This window comes from Sciurus carolinensis, chromosome 5, assembly GCF_902686445.1.
Source record: "Sciurus carolinensis chromosome 5, mSciCar1.2, whole genome shotgun sequence".
Taxonomy (NCBI): domain Eukaryota; kingdom Metazoa; phylum Chordata; class Mammalia; order Rodentia; family Sciuridae; genus Sciurus; species Sciurus carolinensis.
In genome coordinates, this window is record NC_062217.1 from 148,031,596 (window position 1) to 148,051,647 (window position 20,052).

The 20,052-nt window shown below is 45.2% G+C and overlaps 1 protein-coding gene across 8 annotated transcripts in view; it reads left to right on the top strand.

Annotated features, from left to right (window-relative positions):
- Cnnm1 (cyclin and CBS domain divalent metal cation transport mediator 1) overlaps window positions 1-17,398 on the top strand; it is a 54,426-nt gene extending 37,028 nt beyond the window's left edge. For 4 of the 8 annotated variants that reach the window (XM_047552307.1, XM_047552308.1, XM_047552309.1 and 1 more), the window contains 5 exons: window positions 5,252-5,415; window positions 13,366-13,549; window positions 13,703-13,852; window positions 15,347-15,448; window positions 16,467-17,398. In XM_047552307.1, the coding sequence (XP_047408263.1) occupies window positions 5,252-5,415; window positions 13,366-13,549; window positions 13,703-13,852; window positions 15,347-15,448; window positions 16,467-16,546 (680 nt within the window). In that variant the 3' untranslated portion in view covers window positions 16,547-17,398. The remainder of the gene's footprint in view (window positions 1-5,251; window positions 5,416-13,365; window positions 13,550-13,702; window positions 13,853-15,346; window positions 15,449-16,466) is intronic. The other 4 variants (XM_047552311.1, XM_047552312.1, XM_047552313.1 and 1 more) reach the window with 2 other exon arrangements.
- The last annotated feature ends 2,654 nt before the right edge of the window (window positions 17,399-20,052 follow it).

Below are 20,052 nucleotides of genomic sequence, written 5' to 3' on the forward strand. Positions count from 1 at the left end.
AATCCACAAACACAGATATAGGAGAGATGTGAGAACCAAGAGTTCTTTTTCAATGATCAATTGTCCATCTATAATGTGCTCTGAGATCAAAGATAATGGAAGTTTCTTCATGAATATACAGGGACTTCCTAAAAATAATCTTTCTACTTTGAAAAATGTGGCAAGTGGAAATATTCCTTTGGGTTGGCTCTTGCGCAGTAAACATTTGGGAACCATTAAACTCTGTGTAACGTGAGCGAGTTCATCTGGGATCGTAACTTGGGCTGACTTGCTGAGTTCACATTGAGCTTTGACAGAGGCCTGGTTCTGGGCATTTGGTTGTCTGATGTTGAATACTACTACAGAATGATGAATTTTAATAATCCCAGTTTGTTCTCTTATAAGCCCGTGTAATTAAACACCCCTTCTGATTCGAAGAACACAGCTGGCCCATGGCACAGTGACCATGACCAAAGGAAGCTGTGCCCCTTATCCCTCACTGATGCTTCAAAAGAGGTAGACAGGCAGTCACTGGGCCCTTCTTTCCCCTCAGATCTTCATACTTAAAGGGGCAGCCGGGCATTCTAATTCTGTGTTTTGGGTCTTGTTTCCTGGAGAGGGTTGTGAAGAATCCCTGATAAAGGTGTCACAAGTGAAACAAGAATCCCAGAGCTTTAAGTTTTGGGGCCCCTGCATATTAGTGCAGAGTGAGAGGAGGTTCCATCTGGCCTAAATTCCAGTGTGAAATCCTCTTCCATTCCCTCTTCTGCTCCTCCCCCAATTTTACCCCAGTAACTTCAACAGTAACCTCAGTAACTTCAAGCTGCCAGCTAGGACACCTATATCTTGCAGACTGACTCCTCAAAGGCTGCAGGAATCAATCTGCCAAACCTCCACAGCAGCTGGGGGTCCAGAGCAGAAAATCCTGCTCCCTTCCACCCAGTCACACCAGAGCCAACCCAAAGACCTATTGTAAGAGCAAGAGCATGCCAGGGACATGTTGGCTGCCTGGCCTACCTTCTATTGACAAGTCCTGTAGTGGGTTTTATGCATCGCTGTTTGATCTGTCTTCTTTCAGAAATCCTTGCAGTTTACTTAGGATTTTCCTTGTTGCTTCACTCCCCCAAGCTGTGCCTCTGTGCTCTTGGAAAATGCCAAGGGGAATTATACAACTTGAACTAGTTTGCCATGCTGCTGGGACACTCGTCTGTTACTGATTTCTTCTCCGTTTTTATTAAAAGCATTTCCATTTCCATTTCCCTTGCTCAGAGACCTCTGAGTGTATGTGCACAATTACAAACTGCCGAGTCATCAGCATCCTACCTATTGAGGAATGTCAGGCTCTGGGACATGAGACCTTGATCTTGCACAATGCTCGGGTGAGCCGAGACGTTCTTTGTCATGAAATGAAGGTTCTTTTTTCTTTTAAAATGTTGTTATATAGACCCAACCTTCATAAAAAAGTTGTATCTTTTGGTGTTGGAAACCCTCTGAGATTTTATGAATAAATCTTCCGTAGTGTATTTACTTAAAAAAAAAAAAGACATGTTTTTCCTTCTAGCACAACAGGGACATAGCTTATGTTTGATTTGTGAGTTATGAGTGCAGCAAGATGGCCTATCTGCTCTGGGTGCCCAGGAGACAATGAGAGCTTTGTGGGGAATGGGGATGCAGTTGTCACCTCGGTTTCCAACAAGAAGTGGAGGTGATTCAGGCAGAAGTTTCTGTGGATGGAAAGAGTTTAGTAGATAAAACAGGGCTGTTTCCCTGCCATCCTCCCTGAATACGTCCTGAATCATGATGTTAGGGACATGGATATGGAGCAGCAGGTGTGGAGTATGTGAATCCCATGTCTGGCCAGGCAAAGTGGAGGATAAAGGTGTGATGGTACTTTCTCAGATTACTGAAACCACAGGCCCTGCTCATGTCCTCTCCCCTTGGTAATGACCAAACTGAGTTGAAACCCACTGGGTCAAGGTACAATTTTTCCAGACTCCACTCACATGCCAAAGAAGCTGCTCTCCTGCCAGACTGCCTGCCCACTTCCTCAGCTAACATGGAGGAAAGAGCACTGATTTTCTTAACCAGCCACCAATTTAGATACTCAAAAATGTGTCTAGCCAAGCCAGAACTCATGAATCTGTTTCCAAGTCACCAGGAACAGGATTGGAGTGCACCGTTTGCCCAATACCCTCACCACCTACCCAGATTGGTGCTTCACTATATACTCTGTGTCACCGGGACTGTCCTATCAGTCCTCGGACACTCTGGAGGAGGGTCAGGTCCCCCTGTGGATAAGCAGGCCCTCTGCATCAACTCCAGGACCCCTGATTTACAAGCTATTCTTAAACAGACAAACAAACAGTGTCCTCCTCCTGTGGCCTCCCCCTCAAGTTACTGGGCCAAGGCCTGAGGCTTCTTGGATTCTGGTTACACACAATTTAACTCTGTACAGCTGTGTTTCTGGTGTCCTGCTCCCACCCCAGCTTCTTGGAAAGGTCAGTTTCTCCAGAATGACTGTATCCTGAAGAGAAAAGCTTTCTGACTCCAGGATGACTTGAGAGCTCTGAAACCTTTTTTAAAACAAAGGAAAAATTATATTCTATAAGACTCCTCAAAGGAACAGATTTGTTCATTCCATACATTTTCCTTGAATACCTCCCCCAGGTCAGGCACTGCTCTAGGTACTGGATATGCGTTGATGCTGATCAGAAAGGACAGGGTCTTTGCCCTCATAGAATTTAAAACTAAGCAGACCTGACGTATAAGTACAAATGTGAAATCAACTAATACTTGTGAAAGGTGCTTTGAAGGAATGAACAGGGGCAGTGAAAGAAGACAACAGGGGAATCTTCAAAGGGTGGCCAGACAAGGTCTTCAGAGAAGGTGGCGTCTTCAGTGACAGCGAGGGTCTGAGAAGCAAGCAGCCTTGGCAGCAGGTGGGGGTAGAGGGGGATGGCATCTGCTGAGGTGGGAGAAGCTTGCATGATTCAAGAGACCCAGAGACCAGGGGGCTAGAGCAAAGCAGGAGAGGGGAAGGGCGGCTGAGAGGAGATCAGGAAAGCAAGGACCAGGTCTGGGGCCTTCAGTGGTCACAGCAAGGAGTTTGGGTTTATACAGAGATAACTGGAAGATAATTAGTGTTTTAAAAATATGATTCTGACAGCTGAAGTGAAAACAGATCACAGTGGTCCCCTTTATGTACAGTTTCCCGGTGCACAATTTCATTTACTCACAGTTAACCAAGGTCCATAAATATTAAATGGAAAATTCAAGAAATAAACAATTCACAAGTTTTAAATGACTTTCATCATAGACAGTTATTACAATTGTTCTATTTTATTGGTTAATAAATGGAGAAAATTGCTAATCTCCTATTATATCTAATTTATAAATTGAACTTTATCATGAGTGTATATGTATAGGAAAAAACAGAGCATTTATCAGGTTTGGTACTATGGGCAGTTTCAGGCATCCCCTGGAGGTCTTGGGATGTATCCCCCACAGATCAGGGGGACTACTGTAAAAGATTAGGGTCCAGGTGAAGGTGATGAAAACTTGATTTGACTGGAGAGAGATTCATCAGATGGATTTGTGTTGGAGATGAAGATGGCAGGACTTGAGGTGGGCCTGAGGAAGTGGCAGGAGTCAAGAGTGACCCCCAGGTTTCTGGGTTAACAAAAGCACATAGGCGAATGACATTGACTAAGAATTGTAAGATGGAAGTGGAATCCTTAATTCTAAATTATATTAAGGCAGTGATCATTATGGTTCTGATGAGAAAATGATCAGCCTATTATTTTGATCTTTTTGCTACGTGGTTTGCCAGACAACAACAGCTTGGCAGCTAAACAGATTGTCAGCCTCCGTGACTCACTCCAAATAGGCTCTAATCAAGTATCTTGATTGATGGCAGCATTGTTTCAAGAGACAGAATTAAATTCCCCAGGTTCTATACTGAAAGAACAAGGACCAAAATCTATGAAGAATTTGTTTCTTCATTTGACCCCCTGAAATAAATCTGTGTTATGAGAGGCGCACAGCTTCCTATTCCCTGTTTTTGAAAGAAGTGCATAGTGGCATCAGTTGGGAAGGAGAGGGGTTTGTTTTGCAGTCTCTCACTGGGGTTGCTCCATGGTTGAGATAATTCTAGGGTCTCCTTCAACACTCTCTCTTCCATTGATCCTGGGGAGGGTGGCTCACAGAGTCCATTTTGAAACCAAGCAACATGGTGTTAGTTGAACTGTCCCAAAAAGTATGTCTTCAAAATGTAAAAACATTACATTAGGTCTTTGCTAGAAAGCCTGTGGATTATCCCAGTCTATACATAGGCCTGGGCAAGAACAAGCCCTACCCAGACCCACATTTCCAAGGGCCCCACTTTAGCCCTTCTCAGTCTTGTCCCTCCAGGTGAGGCAAACCCCGAGCCTATGTTCTTCCTGCTTCCATGTTTCAGATACCTGGGATCCCAGAATTCCCCACCCAAACAGTCCTGGGGAATAGTGAGTGGGTCCAGAAGCCCTAGGGCCAGGGCAGGCGCTCCCTCTTTTCAAATACAAAACTCCAGGGAGACCAACTGGCCTTATAGGTTGCTGTGAACATTTGTCAAGGACAAGGATAAAACATTTCAATCATTTATTATTAATGTGTCTTATAACTTGTAAATATTTATCAAGATGGTTTCTGGGCTTCTGTACTCTTGTCCCAGGCCCTGCTAATGTTGGGCCAGGCCTTGAGTTAATCCCACTAAAATGTATCTCCACAGCAAAAAGTGACTGTCCATGCTGGGACAGATGGTAGACAAACCTAAGGCCTTGGCCTTTCCTAAATAAGGTTTGTCAAGGGATTGTACAGGATGTCAACACAGTAGAGGGGCTCATGGTCTGGGACAGCAAACCATGCTCACAGCACTGTCATGCATTTGGAGTCCTCTTGCACCTAACCTGAAAACAAGATCCAGGAAAGGCAGTAGACCACCTCTGCCTGCTGCTGGGGGTGGAAACAAAGGCCCCAGCTCTTCATTCAAGAGGTCACGGGGAGTAGTATTGGCTCCTCACAGGAATCAACACCAGCAAAGCAGCTCAGCTCCTTCCTGGGCTGATGGGAAGGTGAGGGCACCTTCCCACCACCTGGAATCACCATTGCCTGAGAGTCCGGTGGGACCTGAGTGAACAGCACCTTTCTCTCTCTCTCTCTTTCCATTCCTTCTCCTTTCTCCCTGCCCCACCCTCCTTGTCTTTTCTCTCCTCTTCTCCTTCCTCACCATCTGCAGTAAACCGGTCCCCTTCTCGCTGCAGCGGCTTGAATCGCTCTGAGTCTCCAAACCGAGAGCGCAGCGACTTTGGTGGGAGCAACACCCAGCTGTACAGCAGCAGCAACAACCTCTACACGCCCGACTACTCAGTCCACATCCTCAGCGATGTACAATTTGTGAAGGTAACTCCCCCAGGAGGGCAGTCCCTGCCCCTCTCCTGAGGGTAGGTTGGCTGAGGGAGCTGCACAAGGAGACCCCCATCCCCAGTCTCCATATTCCAGCATAATGCTGGGTGGCAGCTGCTCCTTGGCTTTATAAAGACCCTGCTTTCAGGAAGTTCAATTATGGTTGTCACTCTTGTAAGATCTCCTGATCCTTGTTTTTCATATGGAGAAACTGAGGCACAAAGCAATGGGAAATCAGCTTGGCTGAGGCAAGTGTCTGACGAACTATTTCCTTTGGATCTCCCACCACTAACACCAGGTTGATTTCACTCATTTTTTTTTTTCAAAAGCAATTTGCAGGTAATTAGTAAGCCATGTGTATATAGTAGAAACCATGTTATTTTTACATGATAATATATTTAAATATGATTAAAAATATGATAGCATATTTTTACAACCAAATATTTAAAGTGTGTGTGAACTGAAAATCCTTTGTAGGAAGTATGAACACCTGCTTAGCTTTGCTGAGCTGTTAAGAGAACCACTCTGCACATGCTCTGGGATGAGGCAGCCACGCTCGTTGCTGTGCAGTTCAAGAGGAGGGAGCTGTTTCTTCATACCTTTCATTGGGGTTGGCACTGCACAGAAGGCTTTTAAATTATCATCCCCCTTTCTCTTGCTTCACTAGGTTTTATTGTTTTGTTTTTCTAGCATTCAGCAAACAATTACAAACTTTGGCCTAAGGTCTTGGCTCAAGTCCTCTTTCTCCCAATCCAACAAAACACTTAGTGAGTCCACTTGGTAACTGTTATCCCAGTTTGGGGCTGGATGAGAAGCGTACCAAAATCACACAAGTGGAAGAAGGTCCCTTCTGACTGTCCAGAACACACCCTGGTTATTTGGAGTGGTGTGTGCTGGCTGGCTTTCTGGGTTCCAGAACTCTGTCAACACCCTGCATTGACACTGACATCAGCACATGAAAGTGGCCATGAAAAGAAGTACCCATGGGCAGTTACTAGTGGAGGAGAGGATGGAATGACAACCATGGGGGTGGCCGGGTACGAGGATTTCCTTGCACTCTCCCACCACCCTCAGAAGGGACTCCTGTCACTCCCACTGTACTGATGAGGAAGTTGAGGAGCATAAGATCATATGGCTTTAGGGAGAGGTGCAGGAAACCAGAGCCAGGGAGAAAGAAGTGACAAGGAACTAGCCCAGCATTACTCACAGGCGCACGTGACCATAGACATTTAACAAGTCTAATGAGACCAGAAGGTTAAACCTTAAAAAGCCACGGCCCCCGTTTCTCCTGCTTGTGGCTTCCTGGCAAGAAGGCTTTTTATGGCTACTGCAGACCTTCCTCAGAGGTGGAGTAGGAGAAATGGGAAGAGGGAAACCCTAATGTGCCAGCTTTTATTAGTTTATATTGGGCACATGGTTTGTGGAAAAAGGAAGAGAAAGCCATATGTAAGTATGAGATTCAACAAATATCTAATCAATGTCCTCTTTGTGCTTGTCACTGAGAAACTGTCGAGGACAGCCAAGTTGCTGCCCTTCTAGAACTTATGTGACAATAGGGGAAGAAGATGATAGACAGTGACCCCATAAATAACCTAGGTGAGTTGAGGTAGTGATAAAGGCCACAAAGGAAATAGGGTTGTGTGTAAACAGTGATTGTCAGGGAAGACCAGAAGGAGAGCAGAGGAGGCCTCTGCTTTTGAAATGGCTATCAGAGCAAGCTGAGCAAAGGACACTTTTGCTTCAACCTGAAAGGGGAGGTGAGGAGAATGTTCAAGATAAAAATAAGGGACAAGGAGAAGTCTGGTAGGTCAAGGGACTGAGTGCTGACCTGTGGTGAGCAAAGGCAGGGCTGGTGTGTGCTGGGAATGGAGCATCAGAAGCAGTGATATCTGGGGTCTTCTGGGTGTGGAATTTGGATTCTATTTTAAGTGCATTAGGAATTTCTGTTGTTTACTTCTTGGATCTTTCCAGTTGTCCTAGTCATATGTCAGTATGCTGAAAGAAATTAGAATTGACTGGGTGGCTTAAAGAACAACAACAACAAAAATTTTTCACTGTTCTAGAAGCTGGGAAGTCCCAGATCAAGGTGCCAGCAGATCCAGCCTTCTCCCTGTGTCCTCTCATGATGGAAAACAGAGAAAAGAAGGGACACCCATGAGGCTCCACCTCAGGACCTAGTCACTTCTCAAAGGCACCACCTCCAAATACCCTCACATGGGGGATTGGGTTTCAACATAGATTTTTTTTTTTTTTTTTTGGTGAGGGGTGTCACAGACATTCAGACCATAACATTTACATCCTAAGTTCAAAAAGTCATACGAGGATTTGATTTGTTGCTTTGGGAAGAAAAGTGAATGAGATTCTTTAGGAGTCAGGTTTAAGGAGCACCCATGGGGAGCTCAGATTTTTCAGAGACATTTCTAGACTTACGTAGGTTGGGGAATACTTTGGGGACGCTGGACTTGACAGCTCCTCAGAGGAATGTGCTATGACAAATACCTAGCAGGAAGTTGTAAGGATTTTCCTAAAATTTACAAATGATCTCATATCTCCACCCCTAGAACACAAGGAATGTTCTGCAGATAACAAGGATGTGAGACAGCAGCAGTATTGGGAACCTCAAATCCGAGGGCCTTCTGAAGAACAGGTGTCAGTCCTTTAGTTAGATCAAAGGACTTTGCTGTGATCTGAGCTTACCCAGGCATCTTGAAATTGAGAAGATCAACCAATTAAAGTATTATTCAAAAACCTCTTTAAACTGGTGGCTTCCTTCTCTTAAAAACTGCCTATAATTGTAGTCCTACCCAGGGGAACTTTGTGAGTTCAAATTTCTTTTGTTTTAACACAAGTATTTGTTTTGGTTTGGCTTTTCTCTTTTGTTTTTTAATAAAAGATACCTTACCCTAAAATTGCAAATTACCTCCACCTGATTTAATAGACTTTCTCAGGGCTATTCTTTAGGCTTCTCTGTTACTACTTGCCTCCTTCCCCACTTTTGTAATCCAAGAGGAGTTTTGAGGAAGTGTTTTCCCTGCCCAAGCCCTGCTGCTGGCTGCAGGAAGGGTCCACTAGGGCTTTTTGAGTCCAATGAGCTGAAATTCCAGAGGAGTCAAAATCCAGGAGTGATTTGATTTCAAGTTACAAAATTAAATAGAAAGGCGCATCTAATGATTGGGAAAAGTATTAAGCAAAGCCATGACTAATAGTAATTAGTGAGCTGGGGTGTAGCTCAATGGAGGGTTTTTGTCTCATATACTTAAAGAATGAATGATGCAGAAGACTGAGGGTGAGAATTCAGTAGCAGATTTATCAGAAACAAGCAAGGAAAGCTCCCACAGCATAGGAGAGGTCCCAAAGAGGGTACTGTTGGTGACTTTCTGTCTGGGGGTTTTTATAGTGTTTTGATGAGGAATTAACCTTTCACTGGGAAGTTAATTGTTCCTCTTTCTCTGACTCAGTCGAAAGTGTACAATTTTAATTTCCTATTCCCATAATGGGATGACCCAACGAGTTTGTTAAGCCAAGTTTGTCCTATACTTGTTCCTGAAAACAAAAGAATTGGCGTGGGTTCAAAACAACTCTTTGGAGTTGACTAATGTTAGTGTGGTCAGGGAAGCCTGGGGCAATGCAAATGTATGGGCATCGGGGCTGAGTGGACCTTTCAGTCGTGCAGCCAAAAACAAACAAGCTTCCGTCAAGGTTTTAATCTCGGGTGGTTGTCCTGCCTCCATTGATTAAGTTACGAAGGTACCAAAGAATCCTTATGAGTTTTTTTTTTTTTTTTTTTAATACGTATACTGTAAGTATCATTATAAACTAAGAATATTTGGCAGTTGTCATACAGTCTGGATTGCATAACTTTGACCAAAATACCCCATCACCATCTGGTGGCAGGATCCCTATATTGCAGGATCGTATTTAGACGAATGAATACCACCTGAAAGTTGAAAGTTCAAACAGAATAACCTAAAATGACAGGAGACATCACATGCTAGCCTCAGGGTTAACTTCCCTAGCACCTTGGCTGCTAAGTCAAAATGTTCAAAAAGGGTAACCTTACTTTTTGTTAGTTTTTAGATAAGCAGACCTTTTTTTCCCTTTGTAATTTAGAGCTTACTTAAATTTTTTTTTAGTTATAGATGGACACAATACTTTTTTTTGTATATATTTATTCATTTTTATGTGGTACCTCACATGTGCTAGGCAAGTGCTCTATCACTGAGCTATAACCCCAGCCCTGCTAGCTTCAATTCTTAACTGGCCAAAGTAGCAGAGAAAACAAGTTGAACTCAAGAAATGGTGGTGTCTGTAGCCATCAAGAGAAAATAGAAACATGCTGTCTTTTGAAAAATAGTTTGATTGCCTTCATCAACCAATCAATAGGAATTTGTTGACCACAAACAGTGGTTCTGGATACCATAAGATATACTAAAGAAATATTAAATATAGATACATTTTTACATAGAAACCCATCCTCTGTCTTATAAAGTCGATTAAATCTTAATTAGGGAGAGGAAACATAGGTAAATAACAATGATCAACACAGGGTACCATCTAATTGATTACAAAATTATGTAGCTTTTTTAAAAGATTATATTGTCTGGAAAATGGACTTTTAAAAATTGGGAAAGAATCAGAGGGGAGTTAAGGCAATCCTGTGCAGTAGAGCATCCATAAATGGGTAGTGAGGTCCAGGGCCTGAGGAGAGAGCCACCTGGCTGGACCAGCGGGGCTGTGCTGGCTAGTACTGGGAACGCCATTGATGGTGCAAGGCCCTGTTATCAGAGCAGGTTGGGTCTAGCAGAAGACCTGCGGGACCTTCACTGACCAATACAGTAGTGTAGCAGCCACACGTGCCTGTCAAGGCCATGAAATGTTGCTCCCCCAAACTGATGTGCTAAAAGTATAAAGTACGTATTAGATTTCAGAGTCTTTGTACAAAAAGGAATGTAAAATTCCTCATTAAAAATTTTATAATGATTACATATTGAAGTGAAATTATTTTGACCATATGGGGTTAAATGAAACGTATAACTAAAATTATTTAAAATTTAGTTGTCATATTATATTTCTATTCAACAGTACTTTCTAGATAAAAAGTTGTTGGGGCTGGAGGTGTAGCTCAGTGGTAGAGTACTGGAAGGTTCTGGGTTCTATCCCTGGCACTGAAAAAAAAAAAAAAAAGTTAGCATAGACAGTTGAACAGGGAAGGGAACTAATGAGAAGTGATGCTTTAATCTAGAAATATAGCCTGGAATTCCAACAGCTCAGGAGATCAAGGCAGGAGGATCGCAAGTTTAAAGCCAGCCTCAGCAAAAGCAAGGCACTGAGCAACTCAATGAAACTCTGTAAATAAAATACAAAATAGGACTGAGGATGTGGCTTAGTGGTTGAGTGCCCCTGAGTTCAATCCCCAGTACCTCCCCCCCAAAAAATCTAGACATGTAACTGGGAGAAGCAAGGCAGAGGTTGCTTTCCTGAATACATTTTTCAGAGTAATACCTTGTCAACAGTCTCTTTTAAGGTGACATTGGCATGGCAGTAGTTTACATTTTATTATTACAAAATAATAAAAGTAAGGCTGTGAGACGCAGAGAAGGTGACCAGTGGGTGATACCTTTCCTTTTATACAGCCACCCACCGACAGTGCAGATCCTCCCTCAGTCTCTGCCTCTCACCCTGTCTCAGTCACTCCCACACCACTCTCCATCCCCTAGCAGGAGATTCAGACAGCTACAGCCAGGATGCTGGCTGTAGCTGTCTGAATCTCCTCTTCAGTGCCCCTGACAGGTGTTGGTTTAGCATCTTTGTGAATGTCTCCCGTGATAGAACTCAGCCTCACAAGGGGCCTGTCCTGTCTATTCAGTATTGATTACAGAAGTCATCAGTCCTTCCTTTCCAGCTCATTCTTTCCTCCATAACAATGCTTAAAGAGAGGGTTTGAGTTCCTGGACCCCCCGATTCCAGGTGACTAGAAGGACATTCACTGTTGCCTAAGAATAAGGAGAGTAGTACTGCTCACTGCAGGAACAACCTAGATGAACCTTTCCAAAAATACATTGGTTAAATAGGGAAGGTTGCAAGTTGTCCCTCCCCAGAGGCTTGGGGGACACACCCACCCACAGGAGACCTAAGCCAGCAGACCCATTTTGAAGTCAAATCTTCTCTCTTCCTCTTCTCTTTTCCCCACTCACGGTCTCTTCCTCTCCTCTGTCTTTCCACGTTGTCCCTACTTGGAATCTGCTTTCTTCCCCCTTCATTCTCTCTGGCTGTATTTTCTTGGTTAAGGATTTTCTTTTCCAAGACCTGGTCTTGCCTTCACAGCACCACCCCATCACACTGACTCTGGGAGCAGAGAAGACACTGCTCCTTCCCTTACCCCACCTCATGGTGTGCCACGGACAGTTTAGACCTAAGGAGGTCATCAGTTTAACCTGACTTTGAAATACATGCCCGTTATAAAGTCAAGTTGCAAGACCTGTGTGTGGACGTGTTTTAAGCAAGCATTCCTAACCGCTGCCTAACACATTTCACTCTTACCCTCTTCTTGTCTCTGGGCCTCTTTTACAAGCTCAGAGAAGTTAACAATTTGGCCAAGTCACCCTGTTTGAAAGTGGCAAAACCAGGACTTGAACCTTGGGTGTTGGGCAGGCAGTGTGTATCCTCTAAATGAAGAGTCCATATTCTCTAAGTGAAGAGTCGTTTTTCTTTTTCGACTAAACTACAAGACAAATCTAAACTAATCATTTTAAAGAATGCAGCTATAGTAAGAGCAACTGTTTTGTTGAGCTTATCAGGTGTCATTTAGGAAATTTGGTGTTAGGGAAACTTCTGGGGAAATTTTGGAACCTGACTTCTCACTTCCCAACAGAGGAGAGCTGCAAACGTGAGGTGTCCTCAAGAACACTGAACCCATTGAAGGCTTTGGACAAATGCCAGGTTCCATAAAGCATAGAACATACAGTTTTGACCTGAAAAATATCGACGCCAGTTACTAACATTCTACTACTTTCTCCTTTAAAATCCTCAGAGGGAAAAAACAAAAAACCTGAGTGGGACCTGTGTCTGATTTTAACTAGGTCTCAAGTCCATGGTTCCTATCTCCAGACCAGCAGCATTAGCCTCACCTGGACTTTGCTAGAAATGCAAATTCTGTTTCTACCCCTTACCAAGTGAATAAGAAACTGTTAGGACCAGCAATCTTGTTTAGCACGCCCTTCAAGTAGTTCTGATGCTGAGGTTTGAGAATCCCTGATTTTGGACAGTTTTACCTAACCTGTGTGCTATGATTTGGATATGACTTGAGTGTGCCCCCCAAAGGTTCATGTGCTGGAAGCTTGGTGCCCAATGTAATGGTATTGAGAGGTGGGGAATTTTTTTAAAAGGTGGGGCCTAGTGGAAAGTGATTAGGTCATGGGGTTACCACCCATGGAAGGGATTAATGTAGGATTCTCTCAGGACTGGGTTATTTTCTGTGAGAGCAGGTTATTATAATGCAAGGTCACACCATGTGCTTGGCCCCTGTGTACTCAGCCATTTTCCTTTCTGCTTCTCTATAAATTGTGAAGCAGCCAGGGAAGCCCTTGCTAGATGCCAGCACCATGCTGTTTGGACTTTTCAGTCACCAGAACTTTGAACTACTTAAACCTCTTTTCTTTATAAAGTATCAAGCCTCAGGTATTCTGTTGTAGCAATACAAAATAAACTCAGGCTTCTTCAGATGCACTATAAAGTATGAAACCAATAAAAATTAACAGTGGGAACTGGTGGCAAACAAAGGGCCCCTTGTTGCAGCACTAGGCTGGTACAGCTTTGGTAAGGCTCCCAGTTCACAGATCTCAGGGGTTCCAAGCACCCAAAGGAGTTACTTGTGAGTTCAGGCAAACTGGCTGCATCCAGGGGAGTTCTCTGTTCAGCTCTCCTGAGCATCTGCCCACTTCCTTCCAGATCACACGACAGCAATACCAGAATGCGCTCACAGCCTGCCACATGGACAGCTCACCCCAGTCTCCAGATATGGAGGCCTTCACGGATGGAGACTCCACCAAGGCTCCCACAACCCGGGGCACACCCCAGACCCCCAAGGATGACCCTGCCCTCACGCTGCTGAACCACAGGACCAGCCTGCCATGTAAGTCAGTCGGGCGGACGGGCTGGGCTGCTGTGGAGTGAGGATGGGCCTGCCTTCCATCCCCCGGCCCTACTCAGGGCTGCCATCCTCTGCCTCCTGGAACCCCAGGCCTCCTCCAAGGCAGAGAGGTGATCCGTTCACTGTGCTCCCCAGGCAGCCGCTCCGATGGGCTGAGAAGCCCTGGCGAGGTGGTGTACCTGAGGATGGAGGAGATGTCCTTCACCCAGGAAGAAATGACTGACTTCGAGGAGCAGAAGACACAGCAGCTCTCTCTGTCCCCTGCAGCTGTTCCCACAATAGCAGGTCAGGGAGGGGCCCCCAGGAGCAAGTGGGATCACCACCCAGGGGGACTAGAATGGCCAGGGGCAAGCTGGAGAGGGAAGCTCTAGGACCCTAGCCACCGGACCAGACTCCCTCCTCCTTACACAGCCATGAAGGAAACACTAACACGGAGCACCTGCCCCTCACCAGGCCCGATCTAATTCATTCTCCCACGAAAACCACGTAGGGCAGTGTGAGGAGCTGTTTCTGCCTGGATTCAGACCCTGGCTCCTTCACTTAGGAACTCTGCAATTCAAGGCAAGTTGTAAAGATTTGGTTCCTTTATCATAATAGATATAAATTGTAGTAGTTATTTCATAAAGTAGCTTGGTATAAAAATGAGATAACTAACATACATAAAGGGCACACTAGGGTGTTTCTATAAATATTAAGTTGTTATGATTAGACCTGCCTTGCAGATTAGGAAACTGACATTAGTCATTACCCTTGCTGAGCACACTCTTCCCTTCCTTCAGACCCCCAAAGATCAAAGGTAGTCTCGGATCATATCACCTCCCTTTGACAAGCTCCCAGTGTCCCAGCAGTCCTGCGACCCTTCTGTGCTTACCTCACTAAGGTATACTTCCCCAAGCCTGCAGCGTCCCCACCCCCAGGCCAATAGTTGCTCTGCCCCATCTTTGAGACTACGCCACTACACAGTGTCAGGTCCAAAGCCATGACCTAAAAAGGCCTATAAGTTTTTAAGATCAATGAGACATGTTTGAACACTAACCCAGAAAATCTGGGACATACATAGTTACTGGTCCAGGACCTGAATTTAGAACTGATGTTCTTTTTCTCCCCCACACACACCAAATTTAGTGGCTAAAACATGTAGTTAGAAAACACAGCAAAGGAATAAGAATGGAGGCAATGGAGAGTTTGGAAAAGGTCCAATCCACCATCCTCGTGTGAGATGTGAGGACCCTTGGGGCTCAGGTGAAGGGAAATGACTTGCCCCTGTCCACATGCTGCCCCAGCAGCCTCGTGGCTTTGGGTGCAATGCAGCTTCCAACACAGTGCTCCGCTTCCCCAGCCCCCTTTCTACTGCATTGGTAGGAAGGCTTGGACCCCTTCCCTGCTCTGAGATTCCATGGCTCCCTGAATACCCACTGGGTCCTGAGGGGGAATCTGGGGGCATGTGCCCAGTTGTGAGTGAGCCTGTAGTTGTTTGGGTTTGTGCAAGTAGAGGAGGTTGTCCTCACCTGTCCTCAAATGTGTTTGAGGAGGGCATGATTTCTGACTTGGCATGGAATGTGAAATTCCTGTTCCTATTTTCTGTCTCTTTGCTCCCTTTGTGGCACTAAAAGGCCTCTTGCTAAGAGCCAACACCTTCCTCAGGATCCCTCCCTTGTCACACCTACCCTGTCTTGGTTCTTAGACTTTCACCAACTGAGGGACATTACTCAGAATCCCCCAGCCTTGATCCCTGAACATGTAGGTTGACTTGGTTCACTCTCCTTTCTTTTCTCTCAGCATCAGATAATGAATGTTGTAATATCAACCTGGATACAGAGACCAGCCCGTGTAGTAGTGACTTTGAGGAAACCATGGGCAAGAAACTGCTGAGAACCTTGAGTAAGTAGCTCCTCACCCAGACCTAAACCACCCTGCAGGTTAGTAGGAAAAGCACATTGGGATCTTCCTCCCAGAGAAGCCGCTGACTCCTTTTGGGAACCCCAAGTGGGTACAGTTGTGGAAATCCATCTAAGGCTTGGGTCAGTACTGCTCCTTGATAGTGTGGCGATCGTCCCATTTGGTCCTCTAGGACAGGAGTCTGTAGACCATGCCTCTGGGTTAAATTCTGACCTCCTTCCTTCACCTGTTTTGTTTTTTTGTTTTTTGTTTTTTAAAAAGATTCATAGACCCATTGTTACCTGTGACCTCTGTGGGAAGGTTGAAGGTTGAGTAGCTGTGACAGAGACCATGCAGTTCACAAAATCTATAATATTTACCATCTAATCCTTTAAAGAAAAACTTTGTGTCCAGGAGATTCCATAAAAGGAGAGAAATATCCTCCACAAGTGTCAAGGCAGCGAGAACAATGTGAAAATAATCCTTCCTAAAAACAACAGAGCCAGGAACAGATGATTTGCCCATCCTTGATAGCCATTATGTAATTACCCACCTTCCCCAGTGCAGAAGGGAGGCTATTTCAGAGCTAGAGTTCCTGGGGGTGGTTCCCAGTTCTGCCCACCAACCTGGGCTCCTGTGACATCATACGGTGAGACCAGTCCTCTCTTGGAGGATGTCTGGCAATGACTAAGGCTGGGCCTTCTGGGAGGGAAGGCATAATGTCAAGGTGTTACATGGACTTCATTCATCCACGGCCTTCCAGGAAATCTCTGTTGCAGGCAATAGTTGGGTTTGTGGCTTGTCAGAGATGTCTCCTTATATGGAAGGTACATCCTAATCCTTCAAGATGTAAATATGGTGATATCAGCTCCAGGATACAATGCAGATGAGTGCCCGACAAACTTCAAGGGCTTTTTCTCCATTTCTGCTTCTATTTTGAAAAGAGCCTCCAACCAGTGATGGAGGATGAATGTCCTCCAGGCCTGCAGATACCATGATACTTACAGACTGTGTTTTTTAGGTGGTCGAAAAAGGAAGAGGTCAGCGGATGGAGAGAGAACCTCCGAGGAAAACTCCAATTTAACACCTCTGATCACATGACGATGCAAAGAGCATTTGCTGGGTGTGTGAGATTCCTGGGCTTTGGGGGAGGGCCCACCTGCCCATCATCTGCTTCCCCCCAAGGCCTCCCACAGGTGACAGAGCATTTCTGCCTTCCTTTCCACCTCTTCACCCCTAGCTGTCATTTTGGCAGACTTTCCTTTGTTGCCTCCAGTTTGACTCAGAGCCTTGCTGTGGCCATGACAGAAGAAGGTGCCTCAAATGGAACATATTAGAAATGGTCTTGTCCATAGCACAGTCTGGGACTGAAGAAGAGATGACCCCCAAGTTGACAATGCTACTCTGGGACCCCTGCCGTTCTTCTTTGTTCTTTGGGATCCCCTGTGCCATAGCAGCCCCATGTCTTGGGATTCACCATTGGTTCCTCCAGAACAAAATGACTTTGTACCATATCTCGTGCTTAGCTTAACTCAGAAGGTGCCACTGGCAGATAGGCACAGAGGAGGCTGGAGTAGCAGGTATGAAGATTAGTTCAGGGAATGGATCAAGAATTCCTCCAGAACTTTGGAGAATGGGACTCAGCTGTGTTGGCCTGTGATTAATGTCACAGCACAGAAAAGTGTCAGTGACTGTTCCTATTAGATAGCAGCTTCAGCAGCCTGGGAATGTGTGTCTCAGCTGGACTGGAAAGAATACAAGATGGAACCTCAAGTCACTGTTTTTCCCAGGGACACATCTGTTTTGGTTCCCAGTCCACATTAATCAATCAATGAATCCTCCTGGAAGAGGAGGGAATCAGTTGGGAGCCAGAGATGGAACTTCAGGTTTTTAGTGGAAAAAAAAAAAAAAACCCAGAAAACTTATATGGAAAATTCGAAGCTGTTAAAGCAAGTTTAGCCATGACAAACCAAAGAGTGCCCAGGTCAGCCAAGAAGGATATATGCTCTCATGGGACTTTCAGTGTGCATTACACAAGAATGTTGAAGAATTACTCTTCTTTTTTACCTGTTTTCCCGGCCCCTTAATATACACTCCAGCAGGTCAGATAAATGTTCTTTATTCCAAGAATTTAACAGTATCTCAGTTTTCTCCTTAACATTGGGGCAGGTGCAATTCTAAGAATAACCACAAGGTGGAAGAATGACTGCACATGCTACTTCCAAGAGTGAAATCGTTCTGATCAGGAACCACCGCGCAAGCTTAGGGAAAGTTTGGAAGTGGGTGCAGGTTGTCTGTGGGGCACCTGTCTGCTTTTCCAATCTCTTTCCCACCCACTGAATGCCCTCAGTTAGCGCCCATTAATCCTGTGCTGCCTGATGAATCTTCAAACCATTGCCGAGCTTTTCCTAGTGGTATAACATCCAAGCCTCCCTCCCCTTTCCCCAAAACAACCATTCCCTCTCCTCATCCAATCAGTCACATGGGAAGGGGGAGACCAATAATTCCTCTGGGTTATTTGCATCTCAAAGGAAAATGCTTACCCACTGGAATCTTTGACTCAGGAGTTCTTAACCTGGGGTCCATCACCCCAGGAGGTCCACAGCAGGACTTGAGAAGGTTCATGGAACCTTCAGACTTTAAACAGTCAGAATTTAGTGTATGTGTTCCCATGTTTTCCAGAGAGTTTAAGTTTTCATAAAATTCTCAAAGTTCTCAGACCCACAAAGGGTTTTAAAAAAACCAAACTATTTTCAATAGTGGAACTTTCAACCCCGCCTTTCTGCAATGCAGAGCAAAGTGAATAGTGGGCAGTTCATTTTTAATTACAAGTGGTCTTCTCCAATGTCTCTCAATTGATGGGAAAGGCTGGCATCCACCAGAAAGCAGGAGTCCTCAGAAATTCTTGGCACACCCTAGAGTGTTGTATAACCTCCACCCCACATAACTTTGACCCATTACCCACACCAAACCAGAACAGGTATTGCAGACAGGAGGACCACAGCATGTGGGAGTGAAGACTTGAGCTGGAGATGCCTCTTCCAGCGATGCATTACTGACTCTGACACACCCCTTGCCTGGCCTGGCCCAGCCCGAGGCTCAGCATGCATGTGTTCTCCTGCTAACTCCACAGTCACCCACTCCTCACCTGCTTTTGCCTGGTTGGAACAAAGAGGGTAAGCCCTCAGTGCTGGGCACCTCAGACCCAGACTGTTTATAGTGAGTTTTGAGCAAAAACTGCCATTCTGCAGTCTTCTTGCTCAGCTGGCCACTGGCCCATGGGGCCTGCCTGGCCAGACTTCCACCAGGCTCAGCCCACTGCTGTTGCATCGCACCCACCCCTTGGCAGAACCCCCTGAGGAGCTTGTCACCACTCCTCTCCCTATCCCCACCCCAAGTATTTTCTTCAGGTTAAAAAAAAAAAAAATTTTTTTTAAATAAAGCATTTATGAAGGCTCAATAAATTGTAAATAATTTTTAAATAAAATGAAAATGCATTTCCTGGAATTTGGCTCTTTTCTTTGCCCCTGGAAGTGTCCAAAGTGGCTTCACTTGAGCTGCAGGTTGTAACTAACTCCACCTCTGGCCACCTGCTACAAGGGCGCCTCTGGTGGCCAGGAGTGAAGCTGAGGGAAGGTCAGTGGGAAGCCCTGGTGCTCTACTCTGAGAAGGCAGGTAGGTGATTTGGCAGGAGCAAATGCCAGATACTGGAAGTAAAACCCAGACAAGAAGCCAGAGTGTGAACGCAGACAAGGAAGGAGCACTAAGATGAGAAGGGCTGGCATGTGCTGGTGAGGCACTGTGGTGGGAGCTCACCAAGTTCGTGGTCCTGGGTGCCAGACACAGACAAGCCTGAGACTGCACTGGTCATGCTGGCTTGCTTCCGCAGACCCTTCAGAAAGGAGTCAAAGCGGCACAACTCCAGCGGTTTGCAGCCAAAGGTTGGGGGAAGGACCAGGGAAGCAGCAGGCCAGGCCTGTGGGTGAATTGTAAAACAAAGGTGGAACAGCCAGACAGACGAGATGTACCTGGGCACAGAATATCTTGTGGAAAGCTGAAATCTGACATCTACTGTTCATTTCTTCAACCAGCAAACAAGACAATTAATGACCTGTGCCGGAACAACTTTGGCCCACGCCAGGAGCCTTGATGTAGGCTCTTCATTTCATCAACGGTAATGATAAATGACAGCAATGTCTACTTCGCTTCCAGCTTTATGTACCTATTGGCTCACTTCCTTCTCCAAACCACCCTGGAAGGCGTTCCTGAGAGATTGGATGACTCAGAGATCTGAGTGCCCTGCTCATGAACAGAGACCATCTGCTTAGTAGTCCTGCCTCTGACCTTCACCGCACACAATCCTGCGAAGTCCTGCAGCTTTCCCCAGATTTACAGAGTCTAGACGCAGTGACCAAAATATAAGTTAGAATTAAGAAAGTCAGGCTCCCATTGAGACTGGGACTTTAAAAAAATTTTTTTTAATAATAATATCATTTTAGCACTTTGGCATGGGCATTTAGGTTTAGGTTTAAAGCAGTATTTCTTATTGATTTTTAATGGTTTTAGCAAAAGAAATTAAATACTAAGATTTGGTTGGGTGAGGACTG